Source organism: Osmerus eperlanus, chromosome 24 (assembly GCF_963692335.1).
Source record: "Osmerus eperlanus chromosome 24, fOsmEpe2.1, whole genome shotgun sequence".
Taxonomy (NCBI): domain Eukaryota; kingdom Metazoa; phylum Chordata; class Actinopteri; order Osmeriformes; family Osmeridae; genus Osmerus; species Osmerus eperlanus.
The window spans coordinates 2314987-2330023 of record NC_085041.1 but is presented as its reverse complement, the minus strand read 5'-3'; the positions used below and the strand labels follow the sequence as shown (position 1 = coordinate 2330023).

Sequence of the window (15037 nt, the reverse complement as noted above, 5' to 3'; positions counted from 1 at the left end):
TCCTGTCAGAGGCCAGGAAAACACACATCAACACGGTCCCCTGGTCCCACTCCCATCCCCTGCAGCTGAAAGGTTCCTCTATTGTAGCTCATGGGAGGGAGGGAGGGAGGGAATCATCGGAGCTGTGAGGAGAAGGAGACACACTGGGTCTCTGCTGGAGACGAGCCATTTCAGCTTTGTTTTGTACAACAGGCCATCCTCCTCGAGGCCTGTGCCATGAATATACACTCCTAACCAGCCTCTGAGTGTGTGTGTGTGTTACTTCCAAACACAGAAGTATAACATACCTTATCTGTAACATCATAGCGTGGACGCTAATTTAACTGCATTCTTAGGGAACAGTTTACACTGTTCCAGTATGCAGGCTAAGGAGGCACCGCTATGATATCTCACTGCATGCGGTCAGAACGCAGTCAGACACCAGTCTACAGGCCTTCACCTGAACATAACAAGAAGTTCAGACCCCGTAGGAGCACGGACACACCCCCCCCCACCCCCAGGATGGACACACACACTGTGGGCCTCCGCAGCAGTTTGACCCGGGGTCTGGGGTCAGAATGTGACACTGTGCTGTGAGAAGGCAGAGAAGAAGAATGGAGCCGGGTCTCCTTCTCTGCTGTAAATCACCCCCGGTCACGGGGCCCCGGGCCCCCGGGGGCCGCGCTGGAGATGATCTTGGCTAGGGAGATAATCGACCCCCTCCCTCCCTCCGGTCTGTGATAGTTTTTTCCCCAACCCCCCTCAGCTACTGCAATCAACACCAAGGAATCTGCCTCCCCTTCTCCCCCTAGTCTCTCCCAGTAGCTGGAGTGGCTAAGCAGTGTCCTGCTCTGAAACATAATCGCCTGGCAACAACAGTCTCTCCAGGCCTTGGGAGCCCACCCCCCCACACTCATTGGTGGAGGAAGTTCCCCTTACATAACATTACTTCTCGACACTCTTTTACAACGTGGACACACACTCACACACAAGGCCTCTTTACAGCAAGTACTGGGCAAAGGTCCGGTCCACAAACATTTTTACAAGCTCAGAAAAACCCAGAGCAAAAAGCTTGTTCGGAATTTGGATTTTGGAAGCAGAATGTGATTCGCAGAACCCCACACGCTTCCCTTAACTGCCCCTGGGTGTCATTTAGGCTTATCTCTTCTGAAATGTCTCTGCTCTATCAACAGACAGAGTGTGGAGCAGTGCTTCTCTTCCATGCACAGATCCTCACCTTGTTTAAATGTACATGGGTTGAAAACCCAAACGCAAGTGCACATGCTTACATAAGGCTGCAGTGTAAAGAGGCCATTTTCCATGGGCCTCACTACCTACGTACAGACACACCCCCATTCCTTACTTCAGTGTGTGTGTGTGTGTGTGTGTGCCTATGAGGAAGTGAGAGCCCTGTTCAGCCCAGCAAGGACACACAGTGTAGGTCTGGATGAGCTATGTTCTTCCCCCGCTGCGTTAGAAACCACGCGTCACACCGTATGAAACCTACACGGCTCAGAGAGCCCCGAGGACAAAGACCGAGGCATTCAAAGTCAGGACCTTGAAACTTCTCTGTTTGCTAAACCTGTGTGTTTTGACATGTTTTCCTTTCGGAAAAGACTGAAGGCCGGCCCACCCCCCCTCTCCATACAGTGAGCTGGAGACATGATAAGCACGGCAGTTGGGACACAGCGGAGCCCCTATGGAAGGTTGCTCAACGAGGTTAAGAGAGCAAACATGATATAGGGTTACAGAGAACGGAAAGGACCTATGCACCAATTCTGCCTATAGCCTGGCTAATAAAGGAAACTGGTCTGGTGAGCTGCAGGCTTCGACACTTGGTGTTGTCTTACTGAGGCGTCCCTGCGACAGAGACACTTTCAGATGTCGTCCAAGAACAGGAGACGGTCTAAAGAGAGATACAGACTGGGCCCTCTCCATGGGTGTTATCTAATGAGGGATTATCGTTTCGATAATAATGTTATGTCATCGCTTTGAGGGACTGAGGGATAAGATGACTGGGTTATCAGCCCCCACACACACACACACACATATTCCAACCACACTGTTTCTGTCCTAACAACATAATTAAATCACCTCTTTTTAGACCTTCAAAGTGCAGCGCAATTCCCAGGAACCGATCTAATAGAGGCCTATAGGAACTGGCGTCTGTGTAGGGGAGGATTCTGCCAGAGCAGCACATGGGGCATGTGTGGTAGACAGCAGAACACCAGCTGGGTGCGTTGCACAGGTAGCCTGGACACTGTGGAACGCTGCTCAAGTCAACGGGCCGTGGTAACATACGTCGACACGCCATCACACACACACCATCACACACACACTCAAAAACCCCCACACACAAACCATCACACACACTCAACACCCCACACACACAGACACACCATCACAACACCCCACACACACAGACACACCATCACAACACCCCACACACACCCCCCCACACACACCCCCCACACACACACACACACACACACAATGCTGACATGCACCGTCAAGGCTAATGTACACAGTCTGGGTTTGATGTTGACTCAGGAACATCCAGTCCTGCTTGGTTCCCCAGCCCGCTGAGCAGGGCAGCTCGGTGTAAAGGCCTGGCCAGGCACTCTGGTTAGTTACTGATGCTAGTTACTGAGTGTCCAGGGCCCAGCGAGGGGGGCGGGGGGCTGTCACTAACCTATAGAGGACAAGGTCCATACTGGCATTCCAGGACGGGAGTAACAACAATAAAAAATAAAAAAAAACTAATAAAGAAAATGGGACAAACGAGATATGAAAACAGAGGAGAGAGGCAGAGCTTCAGAGGTCGCGTTTCAAGGTATCCCTGCCGTGCTCCTCGCATGTCAACGCAAACATCCCATAATACGAGAGGGCGGATTACAGAGGCCTCGTCTCTCTGAGATGTGTTACCACGACGACCTGGGGGGTGCCTGTGCGGTTGCCAGGTTTGGGGACAAAAGTCTCACCAGCCTTTTTTCAACACAAGCCCCCCTCCGCCTCACCAAGACGACCCCCGACACTCTAGACCGCCGTTACCTTGGAAACCCTCCAAGCAGGCATGGCAACGATTACATTCCCTAAAAGTTCTCTGTTCCTGTTAACTCCGCGAGGTGTGACACTTGGCACAAGGAGGAGAGAATTTGATATCTGCACGCTAAAAACAGTTTGAATTAGTAATCAAGCACGTGCGTATATGTTTGTGTGTGTGTGAGTTCATTAGGTTGGCTGTGGGATAGTGTGTGTGTGTGTGTGTCTCGCGTGTGTCTGATTTCATTAGGTTGGCAGAGAGAGAGTGAAAACTCATCACGCTTTACAAACATCAGTGCTTAATCTGCCTGACAACAGTACAGTCCTTAATCCATAAAAAAACAACTAGTAAGTAATCAAAGTCCAACTCATTTTGAGAGGAGATATTTACCAATAACACATACCAAGAAAAAACACAACTTGAGATCAGTGAGCGATCAAATCTCCCTCTGCTTTCCTGTCTCAGTGTGTGCATCAGGGCTGAGTCAGCTCTGAAACAAGCAGACTCCATCTCTAACCATGTTACAGCTCTGCGGCCATTACAGCTGCCTTTGTCTCTCTGTGTTTCTGTGTGTGTGTGTGTGTATGTGAGGGTGTGTTTCTTTCTGTGTGTGTCTCTGTGTTTCCCTGTGTGTGTGTGTGTGTGTGGGGGTGTGTTTCTTTCTGTGTGTGTCTCTGTGTGTGTCTCTGTGTCTCTGTGTGTGTGGGGGGGTGTGTTTCTCTCTGCGCGTCTCTCTGCGCGTCTCTCTGCGCGTCTCTCTGCGCGTCTCTCTGCGCGTCTCTCTGCGCGTCTCTCTGCGCGTCTCTCTGCGCGTCTCTCTGCGCGTCTCTCTGCGCGTCTCTCTGCGCGTCTCTCTGCGCGTCTCTCTGCGCGTCTCTCTGCGCGTCTCTCTGCGCGTCTCTCTGCGCGTCTCTCTGCGTGTGTGTGGGGGGGTGTGTCTCTGTGTGCGTCTCTCTCTCTCTCGCCTTGTTAACCCTTGTGTTATCTTCGGGTCATTCTGACCCATCAGTCATTGTGACCCACCGTCGTATTGCGACAGATTTACCGCATACAAAGACAAAGTGAAGCATTTTCTTTTAACCGTTGGGCTGTCTCAGACCCCCCACATTGCAAAGGTTAAAAGAAAATTATTTTAATTTGTTTTTGTATTGGGTAAAATTGGGTAAACACAACAATGGTTCGTTATGAACCTTTGGGTCATGTGACCCGAAGGCAGCACGAGGGTTAAGGCAGGGAGGCCGGCCGCAGAGGGCCCGACATGCAGCTCTGAGAAACACTTAACCCTCTCACTGCTCCCTGGGCAGCAGGTTCCACTCAACACAGGGACGGTTACCCTCCAGGTGGGGTTCCACAAGGCTGTGGTTACGATGATGACAACTGAGGCCTCACTGCCCGCACAGTGTCGTAGCAGAACGTCAGGTTAACTAGTCTGCCTCTCAGCCCCTCTAAGAGACACAAGACCATGTGGAAAGGGTTCTGAAGCATAAGAATGTTTCTGACACTACTATACAAGTGTCAGGTTGGCTAAAATCAGTTTTCAACGGTACGGAATACAGATATAAGTGTTTAAAAGTTCAAGAGGTTGAAGTGCTGTGTTGCATTTGGATGTGAGCTTGGAAATGTGAGAGGCAAGTCTACATTTGAATGAGTCCTCGGGACTCTAACTGACATCAAAATATCAACGCAATCAAACATATCTCGGTTTCGCTTATCTTACAACTGTCCAAAACTTCTATAATTAACCCTTCAGAACAGAACAGCGCACCAGTACAGACTGAAAACACAAGTTTAAAAATTATGTAAGATGCCGTTAGAAACTCCTATAACAGTCTATTAACCTACTTTCTAAATTGTATCTAGGTCTAATTTGGTGTTCACAATTTACTAATTCAATTGGGGTTTAACTTAATTTGCCTGTTCAAATGAATTGTTGTGCTGCTCGTGGTTCTGACCAGAATGCCAAATGGATGACTACTGTTGAGTTAAGATGGGACAATAGTCTTACGGATTTAGTCCTGGACTGTATGCTAAACAAAGACAAACAGACACTAATTACAAATCAGCACAGTATGAAGTTAACGGCTATTCTGTACTAAATTTGAGTCACTGAGCGACTGAGTGGATCTGTCCACTTGCGTGACACAGCTCAACCAACTACACTTAATTCAAAGAACCTTGCTGATCCTGAAAAGGCGACATTTAGGTTACTAGTTACATTGATGCATTTAGCAGACGCTTTTAGTTACTGCCCATTGTAAACACTACAGTACTGCTGTAACAATGCCAGCATGGTCAGATATCTGTCTCACTACCTGGATAATGCTGGGCCTTTAATCACCTTCTCACAGAGGTATTGTACTGCGTCAGTGCCCGATTTGAGTTAATCCACCACCTGTTCACTGTTTGCAACAAGGCAGGATACATTCACCCTGAGATTAGGGGCGAAGCTGGCATACATTAGGATAATCAACCGCTACGAAAGTGTTTGAGGCTGTGTGATGGTTAGCCCATTCACCATCCCCACGCCAAGTACATTTCATGCATGTAAAGTGACAGTCTAGAAAGACTGTCTCGCCTGGAATGGTGGTCGACTGGTAATATCTGACGCTTATCTTTCAACCTTCACGTCTAAACAGCCAAACTCCGTCCAAGGGCAGGAGTAATAAATCCTGCTTTGACAAGAGAGGAGAATCGTTGTTGTGGAGATCCATCCCTCTCTCAATGCTAGTCCGCTAGTTAGCCAGCTTGCTAGCGATGTTAGCTTTTTCGTCTAGAAAATGATGCTTGCGTTTGAGCGTCAAAACAGCATCCTGCTGCGCCAACACATCAATAGTGGAGCAATTAGGACATATAGTATCGATGTCAATGCAATTCGTTATGTGTGCGTGCAGTAAAATCAGTGACAAATATGACCATATTGAGCTTACCAGCACAGAGCTACAATGAGGCACACCAACAAAACGCGCAACCTCTTCATTATCTTCCCGCGGGGACCAACATCCTCGCTTTTTTGAGGATTTTTCTAGTCTCTCGTGTCTATACGATAGATACGAAGCTGAGTTTTAATGTGAATTACAACTGTTTATAAGGGGGGGGGGGAAATAACAAAACGCGAGTGGGCGGGTAGCACTGGAGAAAACTATATTCGAAGTGCACAAATGTTCATTGTGCGGACTACCGCTCTCCTCGCTAGCGTCTGCTATACTGAGCTCACGAGCTCGCATGAGTTTAGCGCAGCTGCTGCTGTTCTCTCGACGAATAGGATCAGGGCAGTGACGCTCTCGACCAATCATATCAGCAAGCGACCAGGGTTCATGACGTCAGCGATAGCCCCGCTGAGTTGGAAGCGCTTGTGTGGGACGCGTCACCTTTATGATAAGAAAAACCGATAAAAAAAATTTGCAAAGTGTTATCATAGTGGTCTAAATGATTTCGCAACTGATACATGTTCTGGTAAGGTCAGGATGAGTAATGACAACGTAGGTAATACTGACACGTATGTAACTTGTTCAGACATGAGAGCTGAACAGTAGGCTAGTACATAATGTTCTTTTGCTTAAAGATTACATATCATATACATAATATGACAACTGACAATTCGAAATTGTACTAGTAATCGGTAGGTGTAGTTATAAAGGGACTGTGGCTAACAATATGGGAGAGTCACTGTATGAAAAAAGAAATGTGAATCTGAGCGTTTGTGAAAAGGAGGTTTGGTTGAAGCACCAACGACATTAACTACATTTCCCAAAATGCAACTATGATGTCTCCTGAATTTTGCCTGCACAAATGTAATCGCATTTCTTCTTATCACCTTGATATGGCTCAAACTCAAGGGAAATATTTGCCGAGTAGGCCTAGTTATTATTTATTTCACGCCTTCGTCCATTCCAGACGTATGACCTCACATTGCCTTGATATTTATGTATAGATCCAAATCAAATACGTTCCTAACTATTTCATACAAAATATATTGAACATGTTCCCAATCGTGCCCTTTTTTTCAACATCAAAACAGTTGCAAAAAGTTGTCCTAAACCAAGTTATTCTCTTAAATGCAGCGTAATAGTCGAAAGGCGTGGGGTCCTGATGTCACGAGTGGTGAGCTGTCCCCCCAAAAAGTGAAGTTTTGACGGCAACTGAAGAGCGCTTTCCGTTTGCGCACACAAACAACGAGTCATTTCCACATTGTAGCCTCAGTTCCAAGGGGGCAAAGTCAGTGACTGACCATGGAAGTGGTCAACGTCTTGTTACTCGTGTTGTCTTTGACCGTGTCAGAAAGATTTCTTGTCGCCGCGTTTTCTCAGTCTCTAGACAGCGACTTCACGTTTACTTTACCCGCTGGCCGAAGGGAGTGCTTCTTCCAGACTATGAAAAAAGACGCATCTCTTGAAATAGAATACCAGGTAAGATAACTTATAATGACATATATCCTTTAAATACCCTCTAATTTAATGTGGGGATAAACGGAGCAAGAGGCAACAGATATCTTTTGACAGTTCCCTGCTGTTTCGGAGTACAATTAGCTTAGTTAGCCAGATGACATGGTGAGCTAACTTGGCTTTTGCGGTCCCTGTTAAAGGACCGAGGTTGTTTGTCCAGTTCAACCACATTTCAAAATGGATCTATGTGTTACCCGAAAATACATGAAACATATATAGGCATGGTGATTATTTTGCTTAACAGTACACAATGCATATCTGTATAACCGGTGTAACCAACTCATTTCCACAGCATGATACGTTTTTTATGAATCCTACCCACGCTATGTCTTCACTGGGCCAAGTCTAACCTCACGTTATCACTTCAAGGACACACGAATTAGAAGCGCTTCAAACTTTCCAAGTTGTTTAGTCTAAAACCATCTTTATCTCAACTAGGCGACCAGTTGGCTATGCTTGATTAAAGATATAGGCTAACAATGCGGGATGGAAACATGACGGGCATTTAACTTCCAGCCAATGTTGCGTCAGTGGAATTCCTGTGTGTGTTTTGAAATGAACGGAGGCGACTGGATTTCATTTTTGCTCAGGAGACTAGAATAGTTTGAAAGATTTCCTTATCCTGACCACCAGACTTAAGAAATAAAGGATGGTGTAACTGCAGAAAGACAGTTTCCTAAAGCGTAACCCTTCACTGCCTTGTGAACTTCAGCCAGACCTCAGTTCTGACTCCCATCCAGACCAGCCCGACATAATCGTGTGTGTGTGTGTGTGTCAGGTGTTGGATGGAGCTGGCCTGGATGTAGATTTCCAGATCTTCTCTCCCTCCAGCCACATACTCTTCAGTGACTACCGCAAATCTGACGGAGTACACACGTGAGTCACACACAGACACACACACACACACACACACTACACACTCGTCCTGTTGTCGACCCCTGACCTCTTCCCGCAGGGTTGAGACGGAGGACGGGGACTACATGTTCTGCTTCGACAACTCGTTCAGCTCCGTGTCTGAGAAGATCATCTTCTTCGAGCTGATCCTGGACAACATGGAGAACGAGGGGGAGGAGGCGGACGAGTGGAAGGAGTACGTCCACGGGACGGACATGCTGGACATGAAGCTGGAGGACATCATGGTGAGTCCTCGTCACCGCAGCAGCACCAGGAGGAGGGGCCGTCTCACTCCACCGCTGGAGCGTGTCAGGGTCCTGGGCTGCTGTATGGTGGCAGGTCTCTTCCTGCTGTAGAGACCAGGGCTGCTGTCTGATGGCAGGTCTCTTCCTGCTGTAGAGACCAGGGCTGCTGTCTGATGGCAGGTCTCTTCCTGCTGTAGAGACCAGGGCTGCTGTCTGATGACAGGTCTCTTCCTGCTGTAGAGACCAGGGCTGCTGTCTGATGGCAGGTCTCTTCCTGCTGTAGAGACCAGGGCTGCTGTCTGATGGCAGGTCTCTTCCTGCTGTAGAGACCAGGGCTGCTGTCTGATGGCAGGTCTCTTCCTGCTGTAGAGACCAGGGCTGCTGTCTGATGGCAGGTCTCTTCCTGCTGTAGAGACCAGGGCTGCTGTCTGATTACGGGTCTCTTCCTGCTGTAGAGACCAGGGCTGCTGTCTGATGGCAGGTCTCTTCCTGCTGTAGAGACCAGGGCTGCTGTCTGATGGCAGGTCTCTTCCTGCTGTAGAGACCAGGGCTGCTGTCTGATGGCAGGTCTCTTCCTGCTGTAGAGACCAGGGCTGCTCGTGTTCCATGTGACACACCTGTTTAGGTGTCAGGGTCCTGGTTGGTCCTCGTGTTCCATGTGACACACCTGTTTAGGTGTCAGGGTCCTGGTTGGTCCTCGTGTTCCATGTGACACACCTGTTTAGGTGTCAGGGTCCTGGTTGGTCCTCGTGTTCTGTTTAGGTGTCAGGGTCCTGGTTGGTCCTCGTGTTCCATGTGACACACCTGTTTAGGTGTCAGGGTCCTGGTTGGTCCTCGTGTTCCGTGTGACACACCTGTTTTGGTGTCAGGATCCTGGTTGGTCCTCGTGTTCCGTGTGACACACCTGTTTAGGTGTCAGGATCCTGGTTGGTCCTCGTGTTCCGTGTGACACACCTGTTTAGGTGTCAGGATCCTGGTTGGTCCTCGTGTTCCGTGTGACACACCTGTTTAGGTGTCAGGGTCCTGGTTGGTCCTCGTGTTCCGTGTGACACACCTGTTTAGGTGTCAGGGTCCTGGTTGGTCCTCGTGTGCCGTGTGACACACCTGTTTAGGTGTCAGGGTCCTGGTTGGTCCTCGTGTTTCGTGTGACACACCTGTTTAGGTGTCAGGGTCCTGGTTGGTCCTCGTGTTCCGTGTGACACACCTGTTTCACGTCCCAGCGGACGGGTTAGGGTTGACAACCGTCTGGTTGTGTCTCTGATGGGTCTGGTGGAGTTTGTATCTGACCAGGGCTGGGCTTGTGATGGAGACTGGGGCTGGGCTTGTGATGGAGACTGGGGCTGGCCTTGTGATGGAGACTGGGGCTGGGCTTGTGATGGAGACTGGGGCTGGCCTTGTGATGGAGGCTGGGGTTGGGGTTGTGATGGAGGCTGGGGTTGTGATGGAGGATGGGGTTGTGATGGAGGATGGGGTTGTGATGGAGGTTGGGGTTGAGGCTGGGGTTGTGATGGAGGTTGGGGTTGTGATGGAGGTTGGGGTTGAGGCTGGGGTTGTGATGGAGGTTGGGGTTGAGGCTGGGGTTGTGATGGAGGTTGGGGTTGAGGCTGGGGTTGTGATGGAGGATGGGGTTGAGGCTGGGGTTGTGATGGAGGTTGGGGTTGAGGCTGGGGTTGTGATGGAGGTTGGGGTTGAGGCTGGGGTTGTGATGGAGGATGGGGTTGTGATGGAGGTTGGGGTTGAGGCTTGGGTTGTGATGGAGGATGGGGTTGTGATGGAGGTTGGGGTTGAGGCTGGGGTTGTGATGGAGGATGGTTTTGTGATGGAGGTTGGGGTTGAGGCTGGGGTTGTGATGGAGGTTGGGGTTGAGGCTGGGGTTGTGATGGAGGATGGGGTTGTGATGGAGGTTGGGGTTGTGATGGAGGTTGGGGTTGAGGCTGGGGTTGTGACGGAGGTTCAGTCCTTGCTGACGTGTGCTTGACTTTGATCCCTGCTGCCTCTGGCATCAGAGCACCTGGCAGGATGTCAGCTGTCAGAATGACACACTGCTGTCAAAGTGACTTCACTGACAGCCCCTGCTGCCTACCACACACACACACACACACACACACACACACACACTGCTGTCAAAGTGACCCCACTGACAGCCCCTGCTGCCTACTACACACACACACACACACACACACACACACACACACACACAATGTGCCGGTCTGCTTACATGACCAGCAACTCAGTAACTTTTATCATTAACTACGACTGCCAGAAAGGCCAACGAAAAGGCTTCAAGTGCTACCTGATGAAAGCCATGTAGAAAGTTTCCTTCAGTGAAGGTGACATTGTGTTTGGGAACAGTGTCGTTGTGTGTAGATTCTGACTCCTGGCCTCAGCCAGTATGAGACAGGAAGTAGCGGCAGCTGTGGAGGAAGTTGCGTTCTCCCTAAGGGGAAACACAGGAGGACCAGGCTTTTGTTTACACACACAGTCTCACTCGGTTCCCCTCTGGCCCAGACTGGCTACACACACAGTCCCACTCGGTTCCCCTCTGGCCCAGACTGGCTGCCTGGTGTTTTGGTACAGCTGTGTTATCATCAGGTGTGGTCAGAACCATGTGACTGAACCATGTGACTGAACCATGTGACTGGAGCATGGCTGGTCAGATACAGGTTAGCTCAGCACTTAAGGTAAATGCCATGAAAGTAATTTAGCATCACATAGATTTGCATGTGTAAAACTGAATGTACTGGATGAACTTCAAGCTAGGCCACGCCCACAGCTCTCCCAAGTTACACCCACCAGATTGTCGATTGGACCAGATATTCCATGCGTATTAAAGCAGGAAAATTCGTTTTTAAAGATACAAATCTTCTGCGCTTGCATCCAGTCTTGCACATGCACATCTTTATGACCCTTATTTACTTTCATATACAGCCAGTAGTCTGACCCCCACCCTGTCCTCTCCCCCTCTCTTTCCTCTCTCTCCCTCTCCTTCTCCTCCCTCCACCCCTCTCCCCTCCCCTCACCCCCTCCCCTCTCCCCTCTCTCCTCCTCTCCAGGACACCATCAACAGTGTGAAGGCTCGTCTGGGGAAGAGCCTTCAGATCCAGACGGTGCTCCGGGCCTTCGAGGCCCGCGACCGCAACCTGCAGGAGAGCAACTACAACCGGGTCAACATGTGGTCGTGCACCAGCCTGGCGGTCATAGTGCTGGTGTCGGGCGTGCAGGTGTACCTCCTCCGCTCGCTGTTCGAAGACAAAAGAGTGACCCCCACGTAACCCCACCCCCTGGGAGGTGACTGGGGGAGAGGGCCAACCAATCATCTTTGAGGAACTGGTGCGGAGGCGGGGGTCATGGCTGACGCAACGTCACAAACCACACAAATTGTCGTCGCTAACACGCTCTCAGACGCAGCGTGGAGAAGATCCCTCTGTAGCTGTCATCACACAGAAACATCTGTTATTATCTCTATATCTCTCTCTGTCTCTCTCTCTCTTTCTCTCTGTCTCTCTATGTCTCTCTCTGTCTCTCTCTCTCTGTCTCTCTATGTCTCTCTTTCCTGTAGTTCACCTTGTCAGTCAGTAGGACCTCTGTCTCTCCTGATCTGCTAACATCCATCTGTAGCAGCAAGGCTGGCAGCCCCTCCTCTCTCCCTCCTCTCTCCTTGCTGGTCTCACTGCTGCCCCGCCCTCAGATCTGCTGTCAACACCAGAGAGAGAGACACCGAAGCCTACAGTGATTTCCTTTTTTAAACCGAGCCTGAAAGAACAACTTGTCCAATCTGTCCCTTTGGCAGTTTGTTTTTGTGCAAAGTTAGCAATAACTTAAAAGTAGTCGACGAATGAAGAAAGCGTGTTTTGAAGTTGAGTGTTCCTGGCACTGAGGGGAGAGACCACTGTGTTGTCTCTGTCCACGCATCTCCTCTCCCCGTGGGTCAGATGCGGGTTGTGTTGCCGGGCCGTTCGGAGCGGAGCGCATGTTACTGACAGGCCTCACTGACGTTTCTATGGAACCCTTTTCCAAGAACTGTGTGGCCTTTCAAATCTGAGATTCTGGACAGGGGTGCTACACACACACACACACACACACACACCATGACACAATCCATCTCTCTCTTTCCCTCTTTCTGCCACACACAGACACACACACCTCTTCTCAGAAGCCCCTTGCTGTCACCAGGTGTGTTCTCCTGGTGGTGGCATATTTCCTGTGCTGCTCTCTGCAGCCGAGCCCAGCAGGTTAGGGTAGAGGTTCCATCTCTCATCCTCTAAATCACTACCAACCTACTCCTTACTAACTGACAGGCAGGGCCCACACCCGCCCACACCCCCACCCAACCCGCGCAGCACTCCTGCCCCGCACCATGCTGGGCTGAAAGGAGGCTCAGGTTTCCTGCACCCTGTCAGCCAGCAGAGAGATGGTGCCTGCCTGTCTGTTTGTCTGCCTGTTTGCCTGTCTGCCTGTTTGCCTGGCTGCCTGCCTGTGGTGACAGATTCCTATTTCAGTCTTCTCTTCTATCCTGCGTCACCGCTACAATCTCCAGAGAGACGTGTTTACAGGAGACCGGCTCAGCCCACTTGGTTTCGAGTGTTTGTGTTTTTGACGCGCGCCTTTTTGAAGATTGACGGGTATGTGTTTCTTGTTTGGCTCTTCGGGGTCTTTTTGTATTAAACAGGAAGTTAGTCTCTAAGTTTTGTGCTTTCCCAGCACAAACTGCAGTGTTTCTATGTACTTACTAAGGCACTGTGCTGGTGAGTGAGGGCTGAAGGTTGATTTCTTCTTCACCTTAGACTCCTGGTATACTGATGGGGTGAGTGGTATCAAATGACTAAATGTAAAAAATGACTAAATGTAAATATCGCCACCTGCTGTTGGAAAACTGAAGGGTTTGAGCCTGCAAAACAAAACATGACCTGTTTCAATGCGTTGGCCTAGTTTCAGTGAACCCATTGTCTGCTTTCAAAGATGTGTATAAATATTGATAGTGCGACATAAATCATCAGGTCTCTGTTTTAGCAGTATACTACTCGTTACCCAGACTGTTACTTTTTGCGGTTAAGATTTTAAAATGTGTTTTTTTCCCTTTCCAAGCAGAACATGTAATGATATGATCTGTCTGCTGAGGTTGAGGCGGGCTCTACATTTTTGTGCTACTAACTGATAGGTTACTGTGCAGGGATATGTGTTCTGATTGGTCAAATTTGAGCTTTTCTCAACTTTTACATCCGTATTATGGAGCGGTGAAACCCAGGCCCCATTCCAGCTGGTCCACTCACTGTGTGGAAAACGTACTCTAAAGAACCATCTTTGACTGCACAATAGGTCAACAGACTTAATAGAACCAATATCGCCTGGTTCACATTATTGTGTATTTTTATGGGCTGTGTGTGGTACAATTAAACTGCAGCCAAGTCACTTTCGATAGAGCGCCTCAACTAACGTCATGGAACAAAAATTGGATATTTGGGGATATTTATCAGAAATATTCTGTAGCTATAAACGTGTAAATAAAATTGTCAAATGTTTGTTCCTTTGTCTTTTGTCCTCTTGCTTTTACTTGTGTGTATGTGTGTGGCGTTATACGGAAAGATAAAAAGATGTCCGTCTGTAAGGAATGTGTCCACCCGCGTTTTATAATCTGTCCAACAGAGGGCAGTGTAAATATATTAACAGTTTTCAGTGCGACTTCCGGGAAAACAGCAAGACTTGATGATCCGGGTGTAGTATAATGATCCAGAAGCTCCCCAAATCCTTACTCAGGTAGGTACATATTTTGGACATCCTAAATCATGTATATCTACAGAATTACACTAGCTTGTTTGACTGGATTCATATTGGTAATAATAGTTCGCTTGCGAAACGTCATATTTAGCTAGCTAAAATAAGACAGACATAGCGATGTGACAGGACATGACATGTTCAAGGAGACGGGCTGATCATGATTTTGACTGGGGTTGGGTCGGGTGTGATATTGCGGGACGCTAGCTAACGTAAACTATATTCATAATATGATCCATCCATGACGCGCGTGTTCCTCCAGGCGATGGGGGCAGACGGCGGGTCTGGAACTGCCGCGGGACCGGATGTACCCTGGCGGAAGGTTTTGTGGGAGCGTCAGCCGTTCCCGGACAACTATGTCGACCGTCGGTTCCTGGAGGAGCTAAGGAGGAACGTGGGTGTTCGGCAGTACCACTACTGGGCGGTGGTGAAGGAAGCTGTGCTGGTAGGGCAGCAGATATCCTGCGTGTCTCTGTTCCTCACTCTGTGGTACTACATGGATCAGGGTCTGTTGTCCCCCACCACACTGCTGTGGACTTGCCTGCTCTGTGCATTGCTGGGCTACGGACTCTACCAAGCGCTGAAGCCGGGGGGACGATCGAGCTTGCGGCCTCGCACGCGTTTAGCGGACCTCCAGAGCGCCGCCATCTTCCTGTCCTTCA

General features: G+C 49.3%; 3 protein-coding genes across 4 annotated transcripts in view; 2 read left to right on the top strand and 1 right to left on the bottom strand.

The window, feature by feature from the left end:
- suco (SUN domain containing ossification factor) overlaps window positions 1–6215 on the bottom strand; it is a 36094-nt gene extending 29879 nt beyond the window's left edge. For both annotated transcript variants that reach the window (XM_062450373.1, XM_062450374.1), the window contains exon 1: window positions 5950–6215. In XM_062450373.1, the coding sequence (XP_062306357.1) occupies window positions 5950–5999 (50 nt within the window). In that variant the 5' untranslated portion in view covers window positions 6000–6215. The remainder of the gene's footprint in view (window positions 1–5949) is intronic.
- A 905-nt stretch (window positions 6216–7120) lies between these two features.
- Window positions 7121–14122, top strand: tmed5 (transmembrane p24 trafficking protein 5). The gene is made up of 4 exons (XM_062450641.1): window positions 7121–7428; window positions 8243–8340; window positions 8420–8603; window positions 11657–14122. Exons 1-4 carry the CDS (start codon window positions 7252–7254, stop codon window positions 11873–11875), a joined length of 678 nt encoding a protein of 225 aa, XP_062306625.1. The 5' UTR covers window positions 7121–7251; the 3' UTR covers window positions 11876–14122.
- Window positions 14123–14197: 75 nt separating this feature from the next.
- Window positions 14198–15033, top strand: pigc (phosphatidylinositol glycan anchor biosynthesis, class C; the record flags this gene model as incomplete). The annotated part of the gene is made up of 2 exons (XM_062450094.1): window positions 14198–14357; window positions 14638–15033. A coding segment is annotated over exon 2 (393 nt), but the record flags the coding sequence as incomplete, so codon positions are not given.
- Window positions 15034–15037: the final 4 nt, after the last annotated feature.

Excerpts from the sequence above, each read along its gene's own strand:
- tmed5 (XM_062450641.1), top strand. The coding sequence starts at position 7,252 with ATGGAAGTGGTCAACGTCTTGTTACTCGTGTTGTCTTTGACCGTGTCA. Across the intron at positions 8,341-8,419 it reads AAATCTGACGGAGTACACAC|GGTTGAGACGGAGGACGGGG; the intron begins GTGAGTCACACA and ends CTCTTCCCGCAG. Across the intron at positions 8,604-11,656 it reads TGAAGCTGGAGGACATCATG|GACACCATCAACAGTGTGAA; the intron begins GTGAGTCCTCGT and ends CCTCCTCTCCAG.